The 19,206-nt window shown below is 40.2% G+C and overlaps 1 protein-coding gene across 7 annotated transcripts in view; it reads right to left on the reverse strand.

Annotated features, from left to right (window-relative positions):
- NPAS3 (neuronal PAS domain protein 3) overlaps positions 1-19,206 on the reverse strand; it is a 573,247-nt gene that overhangs the window by 356,110 nt on the left and 197,931 nt on the right. For all 7 annotated transcript variants that reach the window (XM_075844509.1, XM_075844510.1, XM_075844508.1 and 4 more), the window contains one exon: positions 6,976-7,220. In XM_075844509.1, the coding sequence (XP_075700624.1) occupies positions 6,976-7,220 (245 nt within the window). The remainder of the gene's footprint in view (positions 1-6,975; positions 7,221-19,206) is intronic.

A 19,206-nucleotide genomic window follows, 5' to 3' on the forward strand; every position in this document is an offset into this window, starting at 1 on the left:
TAGTGCACCAGGATAAAAGCTGTGAGGTAAATATATAAAATGACACACAGAATTCTTTAGGCCACTATTACTAACATGGCCTACCAATAAGAAAAATGAAAATGCAAATGAGGAAAGTAGGTCTTATCAGCTCTGTCTATTTGACCTTTTTTGTATTTTCCTGCAATCTACGCAACATAAGTATATTTTCCAATGGTGTATATTACAACACGCACCTACATGGAACACGAAAACTCATGTTGTACATTAAATGATTGAAATAAATTTTTCCCTATCTTTAAATGGACACTAACTTTTAAACTTTTTAACTCTTGCTAGTCTAATAATATACCGGATATAGATCAACTTCGTAATTTACATACTGTTAAAATGTAGTTGTTTTATCTATGCAAATTCTGTGTGAAGTTACTTGAACTAGGTGTCTCCTTCCTGTGATCTGCAGTTCTCCCCGTGTTGTCAAGTAAAATCCGTGCCTAGTTACAGAGCAGAATTGATGGACTGCAGAAGGTGGGGGTGTGTCCCCTCACTGCCTGCCTATACAAGTCTATGTGGAGGGGGAGCAGGAGCCGAGTGAAAAAAACATAGACAGATGCTGAAGCAACTTCTTGGTAAGTGTTACTCTCTCACCCCAGTGCTGGATTCTCAGCTACACTGGTCTGTACTTCTGTACAATGTCCTCCATGCTGCTGGAGCTTCTAAATATGTGTTGGATAGAAATAGGAAAGCAGGATTCTCCTCTCCCATGTTTTCTGTGTTTAGAAGACATGATAGCAGTTAGGCTTCGCCCACTAGCTCAGGGAAAACTGAGAATTAGAGAGATAGGGCTAGAGGAGAAATTCAGAATTCAAGTTATATAATGTCCAGAAATAGTGTTATTCCTCATGTACACACAAACGACAGCGTATTCTGAAAAGTCCCCTGAAAAGTATAGTACGCTTTAAGAAATTTAAGAAGCCTATTTTACATTACCATACAGATTAATTACTAAAATGCCAGTCAAATGTGAAAAGTTTGTTTGGCCAACACAGCCAACACTGTTTATTCATACCAATAATCTGCATGTCAATTTTTTTCTCTGCTGATTACTGTCATGTATTAATAACATGTAAAAGACCAATTATTTCCTATGCAAGCAATGCACCATAAAGACCCTACTTCTCTCAGAGTAATGCATGTGTACATTGAGGTAAGTACTATACCTATAACATAATTTAAGAGAATTAATCAAATCATATGTAAGGTATCTGTCATACATAAGTAAACCCTGTATGGAAGGGACACTAGTGTCACAGTATTAGTGTCATGGTCCTGAGCTGTATGGTCATTTTACATAGGTAAAGAAAGGTTGGTAAACAGCTTCCAGCAAGAATCGGCATGACAGCCAGTCAGGAACCTGGGAAAAGATAAAGCATGTTCAAACTGGAAGGCCTTATATCCAAAATGTTTTTAAAGCAGGAAGGGAAAAGGGCAAAACACACCAGAATGTTATGTCCTTATCTGCTCTCACATTCTGCAATTCTGCATGAGAAAAATTATTTGTCATTATTATGGAGGGATTTGAACCCATGCTGCTAAACACACCGCCCTGATTTGAAAACGGATGCGTTATGGGAGCAGCGACCAAAACAGCTCTCCTCCTCCTCCTCAGCCAAAAGCAATTTCTTTTTCTAATTTTAGTTATGCACAAGCCTGCGGGCATCATGAGCGTTTAGTAATTAGTTTTATAATTACTGCTGTTTTGCTCGCTGTCATTCAATTTTTCTTACAGCCCGGCCCGGGAATGCAATGTCTCTTGCCCACAGCTGTGGAAATTGCTCTACGATTAGAAAGCAAAAAAATAAATAAAAGAAACAGGGAGATAATGAACAGCAACAGTCTTTGTTGGGTGAGATGTGATGCCAAATTTGCCTGTTCCAGTTAACCCCTGAAACAAAAAGAAATGATTCGCCTCTGGCTGTGACACAAAACCATAAAGATATTCAACTCGCTCAATTACCCGTACCTTTCTTACTTTCATGCTCTATTCTAAAAAAATATTATTTCAGATGACCAATAAATAGGCATATGCCAAAAGATTGAAAATAGCCAAAGATTGATATTGTGGAGTGTGCTTGGTATCACGGTCTTAAAGGGTATTCCCTAAAGTGATGGCATATTGCTAGGATATGCTATCACTGTATGATCGTGGGGGTCAAACCGCTGGGACCTCCACTGATCCTGAGAATAAAGGGGCCGCAGCGCCTTCACTGCAGCATGTCCCCACTCAAGTAAAAACTTTCTAAAGAAGCTGACCAAAGGTATCTAAACATTAAAGTACCTCAATACCTTGAATAACCAGCATCTTGCCTAATAAACAATGTAGCATCTGGCAACATGGATTCCGCTGTGTTATCTTTGGTTATAATTTGATCAGTTATCCCCATTTTAGACCCAGTTCACATGGCTTTTTTTTGCACTAATTTTGATGTGGAAACCGTGACGGAATTAGCGATAAATAATGCCCCAAATTTCTCTCCACTGATTTCAATGGGAGGTAGAGGCATTTTTTCCCCAGGCTGATTTTGTCTGCTTGCAGAAAAAAAAAGTGTCATGCCTTATCTTGGAGATGTTTCCGCCTCTGAACTTTCATTGAAATTAACGGGAGAAAGAAAAAAAAAAGTCAACGCATTAAAAAAAAAAACCTCAACATTTTTTTTAAAAAAAAGCATAAAAATGCTTGCATTTCAAAATCTGTCTCAAAAATCCTGAAGGAATTTTAAGGCAGATTATTTCTGGTTGGCAAAAAAATGCTGTGTGATGCCGTGTACCCTAACACGATCATCTTCCTACTGAGAAGCAAGGATAAAATTCATCTGGACGTGATCTGGCCATAGGGTCAAAAACCCAAGTCTCCACTTACAATATGGCCCCAGAACATATGGCCAAAATGATAAGATAAACCTCGCTCTTTGTGGTAACATTATTCCCTTTTAACATAGTAACATAGTATGTAAGGCTAAAAAAAGGCATAAGTCCATCCAGTTTAGTCTATTCTCCTGCAATGTTGATCCATAAAAAAAAAAACCATAAGGCTTAACATTATTCTTTTGCAGGTTCTTACTCTAGATTCTAGGAAATAGAAAGCTTGATTAAAATGAACTGCATTTTATACATGTTTATATGAATCTATTTTGCATATATAGTTATTTTTAACTTACAGGTTGAGAAGTCTAAGGCTGGGTTCACACACCCTATTTACAGACGTAATTCGGGCGTTTTAGCCTCGAATTACGTCCCAAAATACGGCTCCAAAGCGTCGGCAAACATCTGCCCATTCATTAGAATGGGGTTACGATGTTCTGTGCCGACGGTCATTTTTTTTTTTTAAAAAAAGACGCCCGCGTCAAAGAAGTGCCTGTCACTTCTTGAGACGTAATTGGAGCTGTTTTCCATTGACACCATGGAAAAACAGCTCCAATTACGTCCGTAATGGACGCAGCGAAAAGCACCTGAACTTGCCATTACGTCTGAAATGCCGGAGCTGTTTTCTCCTGAAAACAGCTCCGTAATTTCAGCTGTAACGGAGGCTGCCATGTGAACATACCCTAACTAAGAAATATAATAATTGATCTAGTTACACAGAACAAGCTTTTGTCATTGAGTGGTCATGTGGTCTTGAAAAAAACAGGAGGCGGGGAAGGAAAGGAGGGGAAAATAGATAAGGGAAAAAAAGAACAGGCGCTGCTCTAAGGTAGTATTGTATATCAAGTTTGTATAATTTGATTATAAAGATAGCAACTCATCAGTATGGGTGAGTATAGCTGGTAAAAAATGTTTACTCACCCTATACAGTTGTGCAAAGTTCATCGGCACAACTCAACTTTCAAACTTTGTAGCATACAGTATGCTGGCCCTTGGAGAAAACACCGGCGGCAGGTAAACACCAAATCCTCTGGTGAAAGATATTATCCAACGGACTGTATAGAAAAAGATCACTCCTTCAGGAGGCGCTCCTGTATATGCAAGGTATAATTCGAGATACCCCTTCCGTTCAGGTAAGAACCGATCCAATCATTTCCCGTTTGGGTAAAAAATTCAAGATTTTTTCCATTCGTATAATAAAATGGTAAAACCAAATAAAATGCTAAAAACAATACTAGTATTGTTTTTAGTATTTTATTTGCTTTTACCGTTTTATTATACAAATGGAATAAACCTGGAAATTTTTACCCAAAGGGAAAATTAGTGGATTGGTTCTTAGCTGAACGGAAGGGGTATCTCGAATTATACCTTGCATATACAGGAGCGCCTCGTGAAGGAGTGATCTTTTTCTATACAGTCCGTTGGATAACCGAGTGGTAATGGAGAAAGAGACATTAAAATAATATTTTTCCTAATGTAATGCTGGCCTGCAACACAATAAAAGGCTATGGGGACATTTTAGCAATTCCCACTTTACTACAGTTGGTCTGATTGACAACTCATGGGGTTTGGTGCATAGGCAGACAGAAGAATAAGAGGTCCAGATGGGGAGTACAGAAGAATGTTGAGGAAGGAGTAGTCTACGAGTTTTTGAAGTAGTGTCGCAAATAAAAGAGCTTCACCGCATAGGCTGTGTTTGGTTTTGCAGCTCAGGCCATGGGGCTAAGCTGCAATAGCAGACATGGACAAGAGTGGCGCGGTTTCTGGGAAAAGAAACCCTCATTCTACCTCTTTATATTCGAGAAGATCTTTCTTTTATGAGGATGTACTAGAATAGAACTAAAGTAGCACTGTACTATTATATATCTATTAGCACCTTTTCGTGTAAAATTATGATAAGAAATCAAATAGCAGTGCAAAACAACACGTAATACTGCATTGGAGAATATTTACATATCCAATTATCACTTGCCTTTGGTTTAAGAAAAGACTGTAAAGGATTGTGGGAGTATAAGGCTAAATTTACAAGGGCGTCGCGCATCTTGGACGTGAAAAACTGCCGTTTTTCACGTCCGAGGTACATCCGTGCTCTGCGCTGCGGGGTGCGATATCACGCATCCCCCATAGACTAGAGTCTATGGAGGGATGCATAAAGCGTGAAAAAATAGGACATGTCCTATTTTCTCACAGACCCTTCACACGGTCCGTTGAAACATCAGCCGTATGAACGGCCACATTGAATTATATAGGTCCGTGTGATGGCCGTTGTTTCAACGGCCGTCACACGGACGTTTAACACGTTCGTGTGAATAAGGCCTTAGAAATATAAATGGTAAAAACTGGCTATGTTCGGGTTAATGGCAGAGAGCCTATGTTTGCAGTGCTGTCAGTCATTGAGCATGCCGGACTCATTAATCTGCCATCTTTGTTTACCTCATTGCACAGCCTGATTAAATGAATGATTGCTGACAGCTCTATGCATTTTTATTGTGCATACCCCGACAGCAAAGAACCGTTTAATGTCAGCTACTATGGAGCTTAGAACGAAAAGACACTGGAGCTGTGATGGGAGCATTTCAGACGCTAAACACTTATAAGCTTACAGTCTGGAGTTTGGAGCAAGGTTCTGTGGAAAGACATCCTATTACTTACAGGCAAAGAGAGGTATATGCTTTCCCTTACCCAGGGAGAGGATAAATCTGCAATCTAACCATTCATGAAAATCCAATAGGACGAATGGAATACTTTACAACATGCCTCATGCCTCTATGATGTCAGCGGTTCCTAGCCCCCGAATATTAGTTAAGACGCTGCAGAATTTACGTATTGTTTCCGGATGGAATTTCGGACGCAAAAAAACGCAGCAGAATACAGTAGCAGCATAGTGGAGGAGTTGTAAAAAATATCTCATCCACACGCTGCTTAAAAATTCCGAGCAGAAATTGACACATGGTGCGTTTTTCTTGGACCGCAGCATGTCAATTCCTGCTACGCAGCAAAATACGCACCATTTTCTGTTACGTGTGGACAAGCCCTTAAACTTGCCGTTTTGGCAATTAGAATTTCTAATCAGAATCAAAGGAGCAAGAAGTATAAAGAAAAGAAAGGAAGCCTATCATATTGAGAGTCAATTTGAGTTACACTTGAAAGAAAAAAACGTAAAACTAAAGGATTTGTCACTTTTCTTTTTTTCTATAAATTTATTTATAGAAAAGGAAATCTGACAGGTATTTAAAATTATTCTCACATACATTTCTTATATCAGTGCAGTTGTCTGTCTAAAAATAAAAAAATTACATAGCCCACAGATTTGTCCGTAAAAAAAGCACCTATAGTACAACTGGACAGTCATGTGACCCACATCATGTGACCACTGGCCAGGTAAATAGTGGATTATTGAGGAGCAGAAGTTATGAAGTATTTCAATATACAGTACAGGAGCATCTCCTCATCATCATGTCTGTCAGTGTCTGTGAGGAGCAGCTCTTACATTCTTCTCCGTTTCTTCGGTGTTGTTTTTTTAAAATTTAACTTTATTAACAACATCACCTAGACACAGGCAGTTATTTTAGAAATCACCTAGAAAGAGTAAATGCAGGCAGTGAATCAAGTCATAGTCAGTCAGCCTGTGGCTGCATTACACAGGACTAATCTTTGGGTTACCCTTCTACTGTGACAGGGGCCTCATGCGCTATAAGAAATGTACGTCAGCAGAATTTCTAATACATGTATATTAGAAAACTGTATGATTTCCTAATCTACAAATAAGTAAAAAAAAAAAAAAAAAATACTGGACAACCAATTTAACATGATACAAGGCCTCACTTTACCTCACAAGGCAAATTTTTTATTTAGTTTATGCAAAAAATTTCACTACAATCACATGTATTTTTATGGTGGGAATCTTTTTATCTGATTTCTAATACAGTATTTAATGCATGTATAACTGGTTGTAAGACAATGATTTCACTGCCTTCTAGATGGTCATCAGCACAGGCAGTTAGCGACATGGCGGTCTTATAATTTTTTTGTTACTACTATAGTTACAATTACTACAACTTAGAAGTGACGCACCTTTGACAGAGGTGTTGGGAGGTGGGCCTTCCATGCGTAGGTTCCATGGCGGATCTCCCTGGTTGGCAAAATCTCTCATCTTTAGGTAGCTGATCGTCAACCGAATGATGGAGGCCTTATCCAGTTGACTGGTGATGGCTGCAGGAAGAGGAAGCAGTTTGGCAAGCTCGTAAAACTCAAAATTTTCCTTTCCTCTCCGTGAGCGAGCAGCATCCCTGGATTTCTCTTTACGCAGGGCTTGTAAACTGTTGAAGGTAGAAAAAAAATATAGTAAACAATTAAAATGCATCTAGTATGTGTGCAGGACTTTCTATACTTGCTAACCATGCCTGCAAAATCATCAGTTACTACATCTACAAAGCTGTATTATTATAGGTCCTATATAATTAATGGAGAGGTGATTTCCATAAAAGTATCAAGTCACGTAAATGATATCTGCCACCAAATATAACCAATATTCTTCACACCAAAGATTTTTCTTCAATTAAGGCCTTTATACACATTGTCGGCCAAACCCACCGATGTTGGAGAGACCGGCCGACCATTTAATGTGTATGGGGGCCTCCTGACTTTGAAATTCAGCATGCCGATCCTTCTAAGGACGATCCTTTTGTTCTGAGGTAAGATAAGCCGCCACCTGAGGCGTCTGGCAGCAGCTTACGCCTCTCTCCCCATTTAAAATACATTAACGCTTGGCTGAACCGAGTATGCAGGTGTATGAGGAGTTCGTTAGGAACAGCTATTGAACGTGTATAGCCGCCTTTATGGTTCAATTGTGCACTATATAAGATTGTACTGGGCTGGAAAATAAGAGACTTCTATTAATGTTCGAGAATAATTATGATGATCTATATCTCAATATCATACATCAGCAACCCCTATACACAAAGAAGGTTTAAGGGGGAGGGGGCTTGTTCACCCGGATAGCCTTTATACGCTACCTGGTCTATATGCTGCTACTTGTTCCCATAGTTCTAGATTTGTTTACATATATGGATACATGGTATTTTTCATGTTATATGTTGTTGTAATAGCACTTTTATTGCATTGTAGCATAATACCTGAATAATGCACAACCTTTAACTAAGTTTAATGTGGTATACATAAAATTATGTTTTATTGTACTATGGTATGATCGATTCTTCTTTCTTTGTATATAGGGGTTGTTAAGATTGAATACAATGTGAACCGCATTACAAAAATTCTAGCTCGAGTTTTTACCAAAAGCTAATTTTCTATTCATAAAGTATGAACTTCAGAATATGGTTATTGCACAAAGAAAACTATCTATCTATATAGTAAATAATTTGATGGAGGAAATATGTAGTTGAACAGAACTAGGGATAACAAATCTTTGACCACATAACATTTAGTTTGTCTAATTTATGGTTTGTTTTAGCCATAAGGATCATTGACAGCTTCTTTTACCATTTAGAACACTTTGGTTATTTAGAAGTTTTAATACTATTAGGTGCATCTGACTCTAAGTCGGCTCTGTACCTTTAGTGTTCCATTATTTAGTGTTCCTGCGCCATATGTTATGAGCATAAAAGAGTCATATCTTCAGTCCTCAAGCCTTGCTGAGTTAACCCCGCCTACTTACTTTTGATTGACAGCTCCTTGCCCTCCCCCAGCACACACGAAATCCTGCGTTTGCGCATCGATCTCCTGTTTTGATGTGTGCGCGCAACGGGACACCATAGCGGTGCATGCACAGTAACTCGATCAGAGACCCAAACGAATCAGGGAAGGGTGTCGGACCATACATGACAGGTGCATGCCCGCATTCTTAGATGAGATTTTGGCATTCAGGGTGTGGCAGTTTTCGTCGGTGGGTGGGAACAAAAGAGATTAGAACGAGACTGACGGATAATTACCATAAAAGGTGCAAAATGTTTGCAGACCGTTATTTATGGTCGGAGGAGGAGTTTAGGAGAGGGGATATTGGCAATGAACTTTTGACAGCCGCAGCCAGCAAGGGGTGAGGAGAGTTAAATAGGTGAAACGCTGGTTATAGGTTCCCTTCAAACAGCTTTTTAACATGAAAATATGCTGTCCTCGGGTAGGGTTGCATAGTAAATCTGTCAAAGTGACTTTAAGCAAACTCTGGTGAGTTAAAATGGGCATCTGACCTGTATAAAATCTAGAAACTCACCTAACATGTACCCACTCCAACCTCTTATCTTCGTGTAATTTCGCTTTTTCAAAGAACCAGCTATGGCTTATACGTGTACCTGAGCTGCAACACACTGATATTTATTTTTGGAATACTTCTTCTACTACTATAAAGTTCTAATCCATATACTATAAACAACTCCTTTTTGACTTTTTTTTGTTTTCCCACATCTAGCTTTACTAGCAGCAAAGTACAGGATCCTTTAGTAACGCAGTTGGTCATTATTTATTGAAAACACATCTGTATTGCTACACTTTTAACACAGTTCACCACGAGTCCCAGTTGTCTTTTATTTATTTTGTCGAATAGAGTTGCAGAAAAGGTGCGCGCAGAAAATGTGAATGCTCTGAAATCAGGAATATAACCCAATATCGAACAGAAATTATGTAGGGTTAACTTTCTGTAAAACCACATGTTTCTGTCTCGTTACATGTAGAGTGTCAGACGTGCACCAGGTTATGGATTTTCCTGAGCACACCTTCTATTAATCAATTACTCCAGCCTGGGAGACGGAGAGGCTGCTCAGCATCCCCAACTCTCCCATCAAAAATTCATCAAAGGCCGGAGTTCTGTTTCTTTGAAGCCTCCCTGCACCTCTCGTGTTTTGGTGTCTAGCGATCAGACGCACCACCCGTCGCTCCCTACCCTGGCCTCTGTAATGGGAACGCTTGTTCTAACATGCTGAGCTTTCGCGGCATCTAACGGGAGAACAAGTGCAGAGGGGACACTGCTGGGACTCCTTAGGAAACCATGGTGCTATTCATATTAACCAACTCACAGCCAAAGATACCATACATGCAATTCTTTTTAGGCTAACATTGTCAAAGCTTCACACAAACTCATACGTGAACTGCACTGGAACTGGAACTGCACTGGATACTTTATTAATATCCACTAAAGTAGTTTACTGTGTACTAAGTGACAAATCTCAAAGTGTGGCCTTTACATAGTAGGAGTGGCTGGTTCATGCACCATCATTGTATGGAAAAGAGAGGTCTGAATTTACAATTTACAAATTTAATTCTGCAGTGTATTTCAATTCAGATTAGACGTTGCTCCAAAATGCTCCCAAATTCATAGCCAAACAGAAAATAAGTGGAATCTATTAACCATTTGCAGATTCCGTAGAAAATACCGGAAACAATAGCGCAGCAAGCATCCACCGACATCCCGACAGACCCAATTAAAGTCAATGGGTTCTGTCGGGCACCGGTTGTGTCCGTTGCTCAACGGAGCATGCGCTTCCGGAATTTTCATGGTTCTGCAGAACAATGGAATGACGAACACAGATGTGAACAGGGCCTTATGTATTTTGGACCTACTCCTGCCGTGTGAAAGTGGCCAAACAATAATAAAAGCTGCTCAGATGATAATCAAATACACCAAAAAATACCATCAACAACGTGTTTTAAAGAAATATGTATTTTAATGTCAACATTAAAGAGGGACTGCACTTTTAGCAAACTTTTGATATGTCATAGAGAAATATCAGAAATTTGGGTCGGTGGGGGTCCGGGTGCTGAGACCCCCACCATCGCTAAAATGAAGGTGCAGAAGCGCTATTCTGATATGTCTCTATGACATATCAAAAGTTTATTGAAATTGCTGTATACATAGCTAATATACCACTTCTACCAAAAGAACTCTCCAAATACATAATATGTATTTTTTTTATCCAATATTCACAAATTCCATTATCTGGAACATCAATAAGGTTTGGCTCTTATAGAAAACAGATTATGAAAAACAATACACCCATCTTTAACTGTGTCAAACCTTTATCTGCCAGGTTGGTTTATACCTGGCCCATTTCACACTAGTAGATAATCTAATCCGAAATGTAAAGATTCTATCATGACAGGGCCTGTTCCACAGGACTGACGCATAGCAAATGCAGTGCCAATATTCAAAAAGGCGTCAAAAAGCGAGCCCGGAAACTATAGGTCTGTAAGTTTAACCTCCATTGGTTTTCTAAGAGATGCTATCCTGGAGTATCATTAATGAAAATAAACTGCCGCATCAGCATGGGTTTATGAGGGATCGGTCCTGTCAAACAAATCTGATTAGCTTCTATGAGAAGGTAAGTTCTAAACTGGACCTTGGTGGATGTGGTGTATCTAGACTTTTCAAAGGCGTTTGATACCGTGCCGTATAAGCGGTTGGTATACAAAATCATAATGCTGGGACTGGGGGAAAGATGTGTAATTGGGTCATCAGGTTTTGTGACAGAAAACAGCGTGTAGTTATTAATGGTACATCCTTAGAGTGGGTCACAGTTACCAGTGCGGTTCCACAGGGGACAGTATTGGGCCCTCTTCTTTTTAATATGTTTATAAATTAATTTGTAGAGGGTTTACACAGTATAATTTCAGTATTTGCAGCTGATACGAAGCTCTGTAAATTAATGAACACAGAGGAGGATAATGTAGGAAGCTGGAGGTTTGGGCAGAGAAATTACAAATTAAGTTTAATGTGGATAAATGTAAGGTTATGAACTTGGGCCGAGGAAACAAATTTTACAATTATGCATTAAATAGTAAAACAATTGGAAAAAGATTTGGGGATATTGGTGGACAGTACATTTACCTTTAGCAACCAATGCCAGACAGCTGCTGCCAAGGCAAATAAAATCATGGGATGCATTAAAAGAGGCATAGATGCTCGTGACAAGAACATAGTTTTGCCTCTATATAAATCACTAGTCACTTGTGTATAAGAAGGACTTGGCTGAACTAGAACGGTTGCAAAAAAGGGCGAACAATATAATTAAGGGAATAAGTGGAATGAAGCACCATGAAAGGTTATCAAACTTGGGGCTATTTAGTTTAGAAAAAAGACGGCTTAGGGGCTATCTAATTACAATGTACAAATATATAACTGGACAGTACAGAGGTCTTCCTAATGATATTTTTACACCTAGGCCAGTAACAAGGACAAGGGGGCATCCTCTACGTCTAGAGGAAAAATGGTTTCACCATCATCCAAGATGGGGATTCTTCTCTGTGAGAGCAGTGAGATTATGGAACCCTTTGCCAGAGGATGTTGTGATGGTTGATTCTTTTAACAAGATCATGAAGGGCCTTGATGCCTTTCTTAAAAAATCGAATATTACAAGTTATAAGTACTAGGTTCTGGAGGTGGGGTGTTGATCCTGGGATTTATGCTGATTTGGAGACGGGGAGGAATTTTTCCCCTAATGAGGCAATTGGCATCAACCTAGGGCTGGGCGATTATGACCTTAATCAAAATCATGATTAATTGAACATGTAACCGCGATTACGATTAATGAATGATTATTTAGGCCACACCCCTTTTTCATACCACCTATTTTCATGATACACCATTGAATTTATATTTATCGCCCGAGCCTGCTGTATAATACTGTATATAACAAACCCCCTGACACTGCCCCCATAGTGCTCACCACACTGTATAATGCCCCATAGCTGCCCCAACACAGTATAATGCCCCTGTAGCTGCCTTCCACACAGTATAATGCTCCCCATAACTGCCTTTCAAAGTATGCCCCGCAAAACTGCCGTCCAGACAGTATAATACCCCATAACTGCCCCCCACACAGTATAATGCCTCCTATAGCTGCCCTCCACACAGAATAATGCTCCTATAACTGCCTACCACACAGAATAATGCCCCCTTTAGCTGCCTACCACACAGAATAATGCCCCCTTTAGCTGCCTACCACACAGAATAATGCCCCCTTTAGCTGCCTACCACACAGAATAATGCCCCTTATAGCTGCCCTCCACACAGAATAATGCCCCTTATAGCTGCTCTCCACACAGTATAATGCCTGGGAAAAATAAAAATAATTGAAAAAACCGAAATGCACAAGATGACTTTGATTAATTGCGCTAAATTTCAGTTTCGGTTATTCTTCGATTAATTGGCCAGCCCTACATCAACCTCGTGGGGATTTTGCCTTCCTGTGAATTAAAGGTTGGACTTGATGGACCTGTGTCTTTTTTAAACCTTATCGATCATGTCTGATTTTGGCTTTGTAACTGTGACTGACCCATGGCTCCTTATACGCTGCAAAACGGTTTCCTTTTCAACGACATTTTTTGCAGGCTACCTGTGCTTTAACAAACATACAGTATATCAACCCCACTAAGCTCAGTAAGGTTTGTGCTCTGAGCATAGGATTTTCCCCTACTTGCAAGCCATGTATCACTGGGAAACTCAGCCTGCCGTGTTCTACAGCAATGATCTGCCATTTATATCAGGCCAAAATACACTGCTATATTTAGTTGTAAAATTGGCCTTTTATGTTCCTGATGTTTACAGAGTCGGGGAGAAATTAATGTTGACAGCCTCAGGCAGCTCATCTTAACCCCTTCAGTCTTGCAGCACTGAAAGCTCCACACCTCTCCACAGAGAAACAGTACCTACTGTTTTCATGTGGGATATAAGGAGTGGAGGACACAGGGACCGGCCTAAGGACACAGTGACAAGACCACAACAGTAACGAGTACTGCTATTCTGCCTCTTAGATTAATAATTTAATTATATGCACAGTAAATAATCCATATATTGGTAAACATGTAGTCAATCCTTAACAATGAAAAAAAAAGTCGACAAGCTCTACAAAAGAATTATTTCTAATCATATATTAAAAGAAACCTTCCTAGGCTGCATCCACGGATGCATAAATAACACTTTCTATCTGTCCTGCCACAATTCCATGCTCAGCAGCACAATTCAAAGCACTCTCCTACATAAGTGGGACCTACAGCTGTATTAATCCTAAACCTCCTGGTGCATAACATGAATGCCAGAATTGCAACTAAGGCTGAGGGATGGGAAGAACAACATCAGCCATCATACATATAATGCAGATATAACCACATTTAGGTTTTGTGGACAGCTGGGCGACATCCACAGAACATTAGACGACTGTACACTAGAGGGCATCTCAAGGACATATACTCCCTTACACATTTACTAGTTATTGGGCCATTATGCCTCTTTCACCAAACCTTACACTTGGCACGCCAGATAATGCTCCAGAGTCCAACATAAGCGCTGTAAACCGCTCCAGATAACACTTGACATTGTTCATGGTGACATCAGGTTTGTGTGTGGCCACAAAAAATCCAATATAAGTAGCTCACAACGAACCGGGGCAGGTCTAGCAGAGAAGACATTTGATATATTGATCTGTTGGAAAAATGACATCCTCTGATACTGGCCTGGTGAAATTCCTTTAGGTCTCTGATCGTGATCTATTCTACTGTGTATGTTTGTCTAAGGAGACTGAATGGTAGAATTAATGAAAGAGTTGGAGTGGGTATAACTAGATTCAATTGTTCATGAGAGGTTTACAGAAATTGTATACCCACAAATATACACTCGATAATAGGATGACATATGAATGGTTTCATACCATACTTCTGTTTGTCTTATTTATTTGGTGTTCCCACTAAAGGAGAGGTCCTGACAAACAATTAATCCTATCAGCTATTTGCTAGGCAGACAAATAGGTAAAAAAGGCAAATAAATGCAATTATCACTGGCAGGGTCTGTGATACAAAATGGGCAGAATAGAAGCGTCACGTCCCATTACTACACTGACACCTGATGTACAAGGCGACCCTCACTCAGGTCAGGTGCCCCCTCCCCCCACTTCTTCGCATGTCAAATCCAATCAGCAGCAACAAAGTGTGGGGCGAGAAAACACAGCTGTGTCGTGCTAAATCCTGACAACTACGGTGAATTGTCAGCAAGGAACATGGAGAGCAAGCTTTTCTGTCAAGCAAATACAGCAATAAATATTATTCTAGCACATAAGGGAAATATTCCCAGTATTGGCAGGAGCAGATAATACGGTTCTGTACATTTTAAGACCCCCAAAAGGCGCAAATGGGAAGTATTGCTAAGTTTATTTTTTGTGTGCCAGTCAGATGATCGAGACCAGGGGTAGGCAACCTTGGTGAAGCAGAGATCTACTTAAGCCATGTTCACGTGGAGATTAATTGCTGCAGACTTTCCGTCTGGATTTAGGGTCAGCAAACCTGCAGCGTTACACAAACATACTGTACGTTACAATCACATTGTAAGTCTGTAAATCTTTTCTCAAACAATTGGATCAGAAACACAGCATATTTTCACAGAAGAACTCATTGATTGGAGTAGAGGATGGAAGAATGTGTCAATCAGTATGGTAAGAAAGACTGATAAACAATAGCTGAGGCTTTACTCCAAAACTTGGAGGACTGAAGAGCCCTCATTGTAGAACTAGGCATTAGTGATCTACTCAGGAGCTGTCAGAGATCGGATACATACCAAAGATCTAGATTTGTGTAAAGGTATAAAACGGAGAAATGATTTCTTATTGATGCAAACATAAATGAGATTGTGAACATTTATCTCCTTAATGAAAAAATATGTTCTAACCCTAAACAGATATTAAGAGCACTTGTGCTAGTTACTATGGGTTATGGACAACAAGCTTCTTGGCAAAAATATGAAAAAAAATAAAATAATAATGAATCCGAAGTTGTAGCTGATGGAGAAGTTCAATCAAGGCGACTGGTGCACTTACTGGTGACGCTGACTGGGGAAAACTGCTTGGCAAGCTGATGGATGCCAACAAAGCACACTGCCTGGTGCAAGCATAAGGCTGTGTTCACACGGAGTTTTTTGACACGTTTTTTGACGCGGAAAATGCGTCGGAAAACGCGCCAAAAAACGACCCAAAATGACTCCCATTGATTTCAATGGGAGACGGAGGCGTTTTTTTTACAGCGAGTAAAAAAAACGCCTCGCGGCAAAAAGAAGGGACATGACCCATCTTGATGCGGTTTCCGCGTCCAAAACCGCATTGAAATCAATGGGGACACGTCAAAAAACACCTCGAACTAGTGAGGTGTTTTCTGACGAGTATATTGCCGAGTGTTTTGGAGGAGTTTTTTGCAGGAGTCGTCTCCTGCTGCTAGTCCAGCCCAGCAAGGGGCTGTCATTTCCTGTCTGCTCGTGGAGGCTGAAAAACATCGTGGACAGAACTCAGGGATACAGAAAACCGAAGTCCTGCATCCAAATACAAGTAAGTGCAATTGCTCCTATGTTCCATACATGCTATACATCTATGGAGCTGTGCATATTTTTTTTTTATATTTTTTTTTATATTTTTTTATTTTTTATTTTTTAATTTTGTTATGCAGTTGGTTCATGTATGTCATCTCTCTTTTTTTTTTTTTTTTTTTAACATTTCAGGAACAGAAATGACGACAGCAGAGGTGTACCACCGAATGGACATTGATGTTGGGAAGTTGATTCAAGAAGTAAGTATACTTTTTTTTTTTAATGTGGGCCTGTTCACATCAGCGTGGTTTCCGCTGAGGGGTTCCGTCGGTGCTTTCAGTCAGGGGAACCCCTCAACGTAAAGGCAAGTGTGAAGTGGTGACAGATCCGTTGCTAAGGGTATGTTCACACGCACTAATTACGGACGTAATTCGGGCGTTTTTGCCCCGAATTACGTCCGAAAATAGCGCCAAAAGTAGCGCTGACAAACATCTGCCCATTGAAAGCAATGGGCAGACGTTTGTCTGTTCACACGAGGCGTAATTTACGCGCCCATGTCAAATGACGGCGCGTAAATAGACGCCCGCGTCAAAGAAGTGACCTGTCACTTCTTTGGCCGTAATTAGAGCCGTTATTCATTGACTCCAATGAATAGCAGCGCCAATTACGTCCGTAATGGACGCGGCGTTCAAGCGCCTGTACGGCTGAAATTACGGGGATGTTTTCAGGCTGAAACATCCCCGTAATTTCAGCCGTTAAGGACGCCCTCGTGTGAACATACCCTAATGGTTTCTGTTTGTCCCCGTTGTGCAAAGGGTTCTGTCGTTTTGACGGAACCAATACCGCAGTGTAGGGATCCATCAGCATTGAAGTCAATGATGATGCAAACAGAAAACAATGTTTTTTTTAATGTGGGCCTGTTCACATCAGCGTGGTTTCTGCTGAGGGGTTCCGTCAGTGCTTTCAGTCAGGGGAACCCCTCAACGGAAAGGCAAGTGTGAAGTAAGTTCCGTTTGCATCACCATTCATTTCAATGGTGACAGAACCGTTGACAGAAGGATGTCATGCATGTGAAAACCTCAGCAAAAACAGCCTGAAAAACCGCCTGGAAAACCACGTCAAAAACCACATCAAACATGAAAACCTCCAGGGTCAGTTTTTACAGGAGGAATTTTCCTCCTGCAAAAAACTCTGTGTGAACACAGCCTAAGGGTTGAAGGAGAGGCCCGCATATAGTCATTAGGCATCCAGCGTGCACTGCCAATCTGCATTATTATAAATAGCAGATAGGTTTTTTTGTTATTGGGGTCCAGAAGTGGCATAATGCTTTACTATAAAATGTTTTGTCTCCTCTTTTGCTAGTGGTTGATACATTGTTTTATTCACATGATTAAATTTAAGGGTCAAGAATTGTGGGGCAGAACTGCGCAATTGGGATGCGCTTTTTGGTCGCGTGGCTTGTATAGCAAAAGCAGATTGTAACCATGTGCGTCATCTGTACAAGCTGCACAGACAAGAAAAACATTGTGCGATACTTCGTTAAACAGCCACTATGTGTATGGGAACCTTAGAGGGGTTTTCCCGAGATCTAAAAAATGTTTTTCTTAACAGTCTGACGCTTTGTTTAGGCATAAATAAATTCCCAAGATACCTTTTGTTAGTATTCCTTTTCTTTCCATTATGTAAACTTTGTCTGTTTACATCGTTCAATTTGTTTACATGCCTCCCTTTCTTCTGACAGATTCCGGTCCGCTGCTAGGGGAGAGAAAATTACCCTCAGGCGCTGTGATAGAGCAGGAGTGGGCATGCGTGATAAACACGGTTAGTGTAAGAACCACGCATGCTCAGAGACACCAAAGGAAGAGGATTCGGTCCACCCCTTCCCTCAGTGCACAGTGATGTCAAGGATAACGTTACCGTACATTGAGCCAACCGGAAAAAGGAAGTGTACGAGGCAGCACCGGAAATTACGATTTCAAGATTGGAGACGCATCATGTGACCGGCGCTGGAATTGGGTGTTAGAAGAGGAGATCCAAACGTAAGTATATTACAAATTGGATTATTTTTATAGGTGTAGTGAAATAGAAAATAGTTTATAGGTTCTGGAAAACCCCTTTAAATGAGTTGTAGGAGATTAAAAAAACATGGCCACTCTGGCCTATGGCTTGTGTGTGGTGTTGCAGTTTTCCCAATCCCTTGAATGTGGCTGAGCTGCAACACCACACACAGCCTACTTAATATTCTGGTAGGTGAACAAAAGGTGTACAGGTTAGTGAAATATATAACTAGAGGTATCAGGACAACTTTAACATTCCTTTGTTGTCTGCTGCATACATCAATCTCTATGAAAGCATTGTCAATTCCTAATCAATAGCAACCACATTTGTGTATAGTTTGCAAATATAAGATGTATGGTTAAACTCCAGAATATACAATTCTGGAACATATTTTATTAGAACTCTGCGTTGTACCATTCCTCTGTTATTACTCCTACAAATGTATGAATAAATGTATAAATAGGTGTTACCATTCCCCTTGTCAAAGGGGCGTGTCCCTAAACAGTCTTACTCTGTCAGCACTGAATGAACATGGTCAGTCTGTATAGGGACACACCCCCTGCTGGTAACATCCAATTGTACATTTTCTAGGAGGAATAACAGAGGAACTGCAAGACGTGGAGTTGTAACAATAGAAATACAATTATTTACTAAATGACATGTCATGAGAGCAGACAGATCTGGATATGTCCCAAACAGCACTACCTTTTGTAGAATATCTGAAAATATATGCTCATTTATATACTTCATAGAGCCCAGCACTAAAAGTTGGGAAGCTTTGAATCCCTTTTGCCTTTACCACCTCCACTGGGAGATAATTCCACAGTCAAACCATTTTCTGCAAGGGAAAAATCGTATTGTTCACAGGATCTCAACACAAACAATATTAATATGTTACACTCCCTCTGGGGTTAAAAGCATTTTATCTGCAAATTCATTATTTTGCCAACAACGGC

Source organism: Rhinoderma darwinii, chromosome 12 (genome assembly GCF_050947455.1).
Source record: "Rhinoderma darwinii isolate aRhiDar2 chromosome 12, aRhiDar2.hap1, whole genome shotgun sequence".
In the NCBI taxonomy this organism is placed as follows: domain Eukaryota; kingdom Metazoa; phylum Chordata; class Amphibia; order Anura; family Rhinodermatidae; genus Rhinoderma; species Rhinoderma darwinii.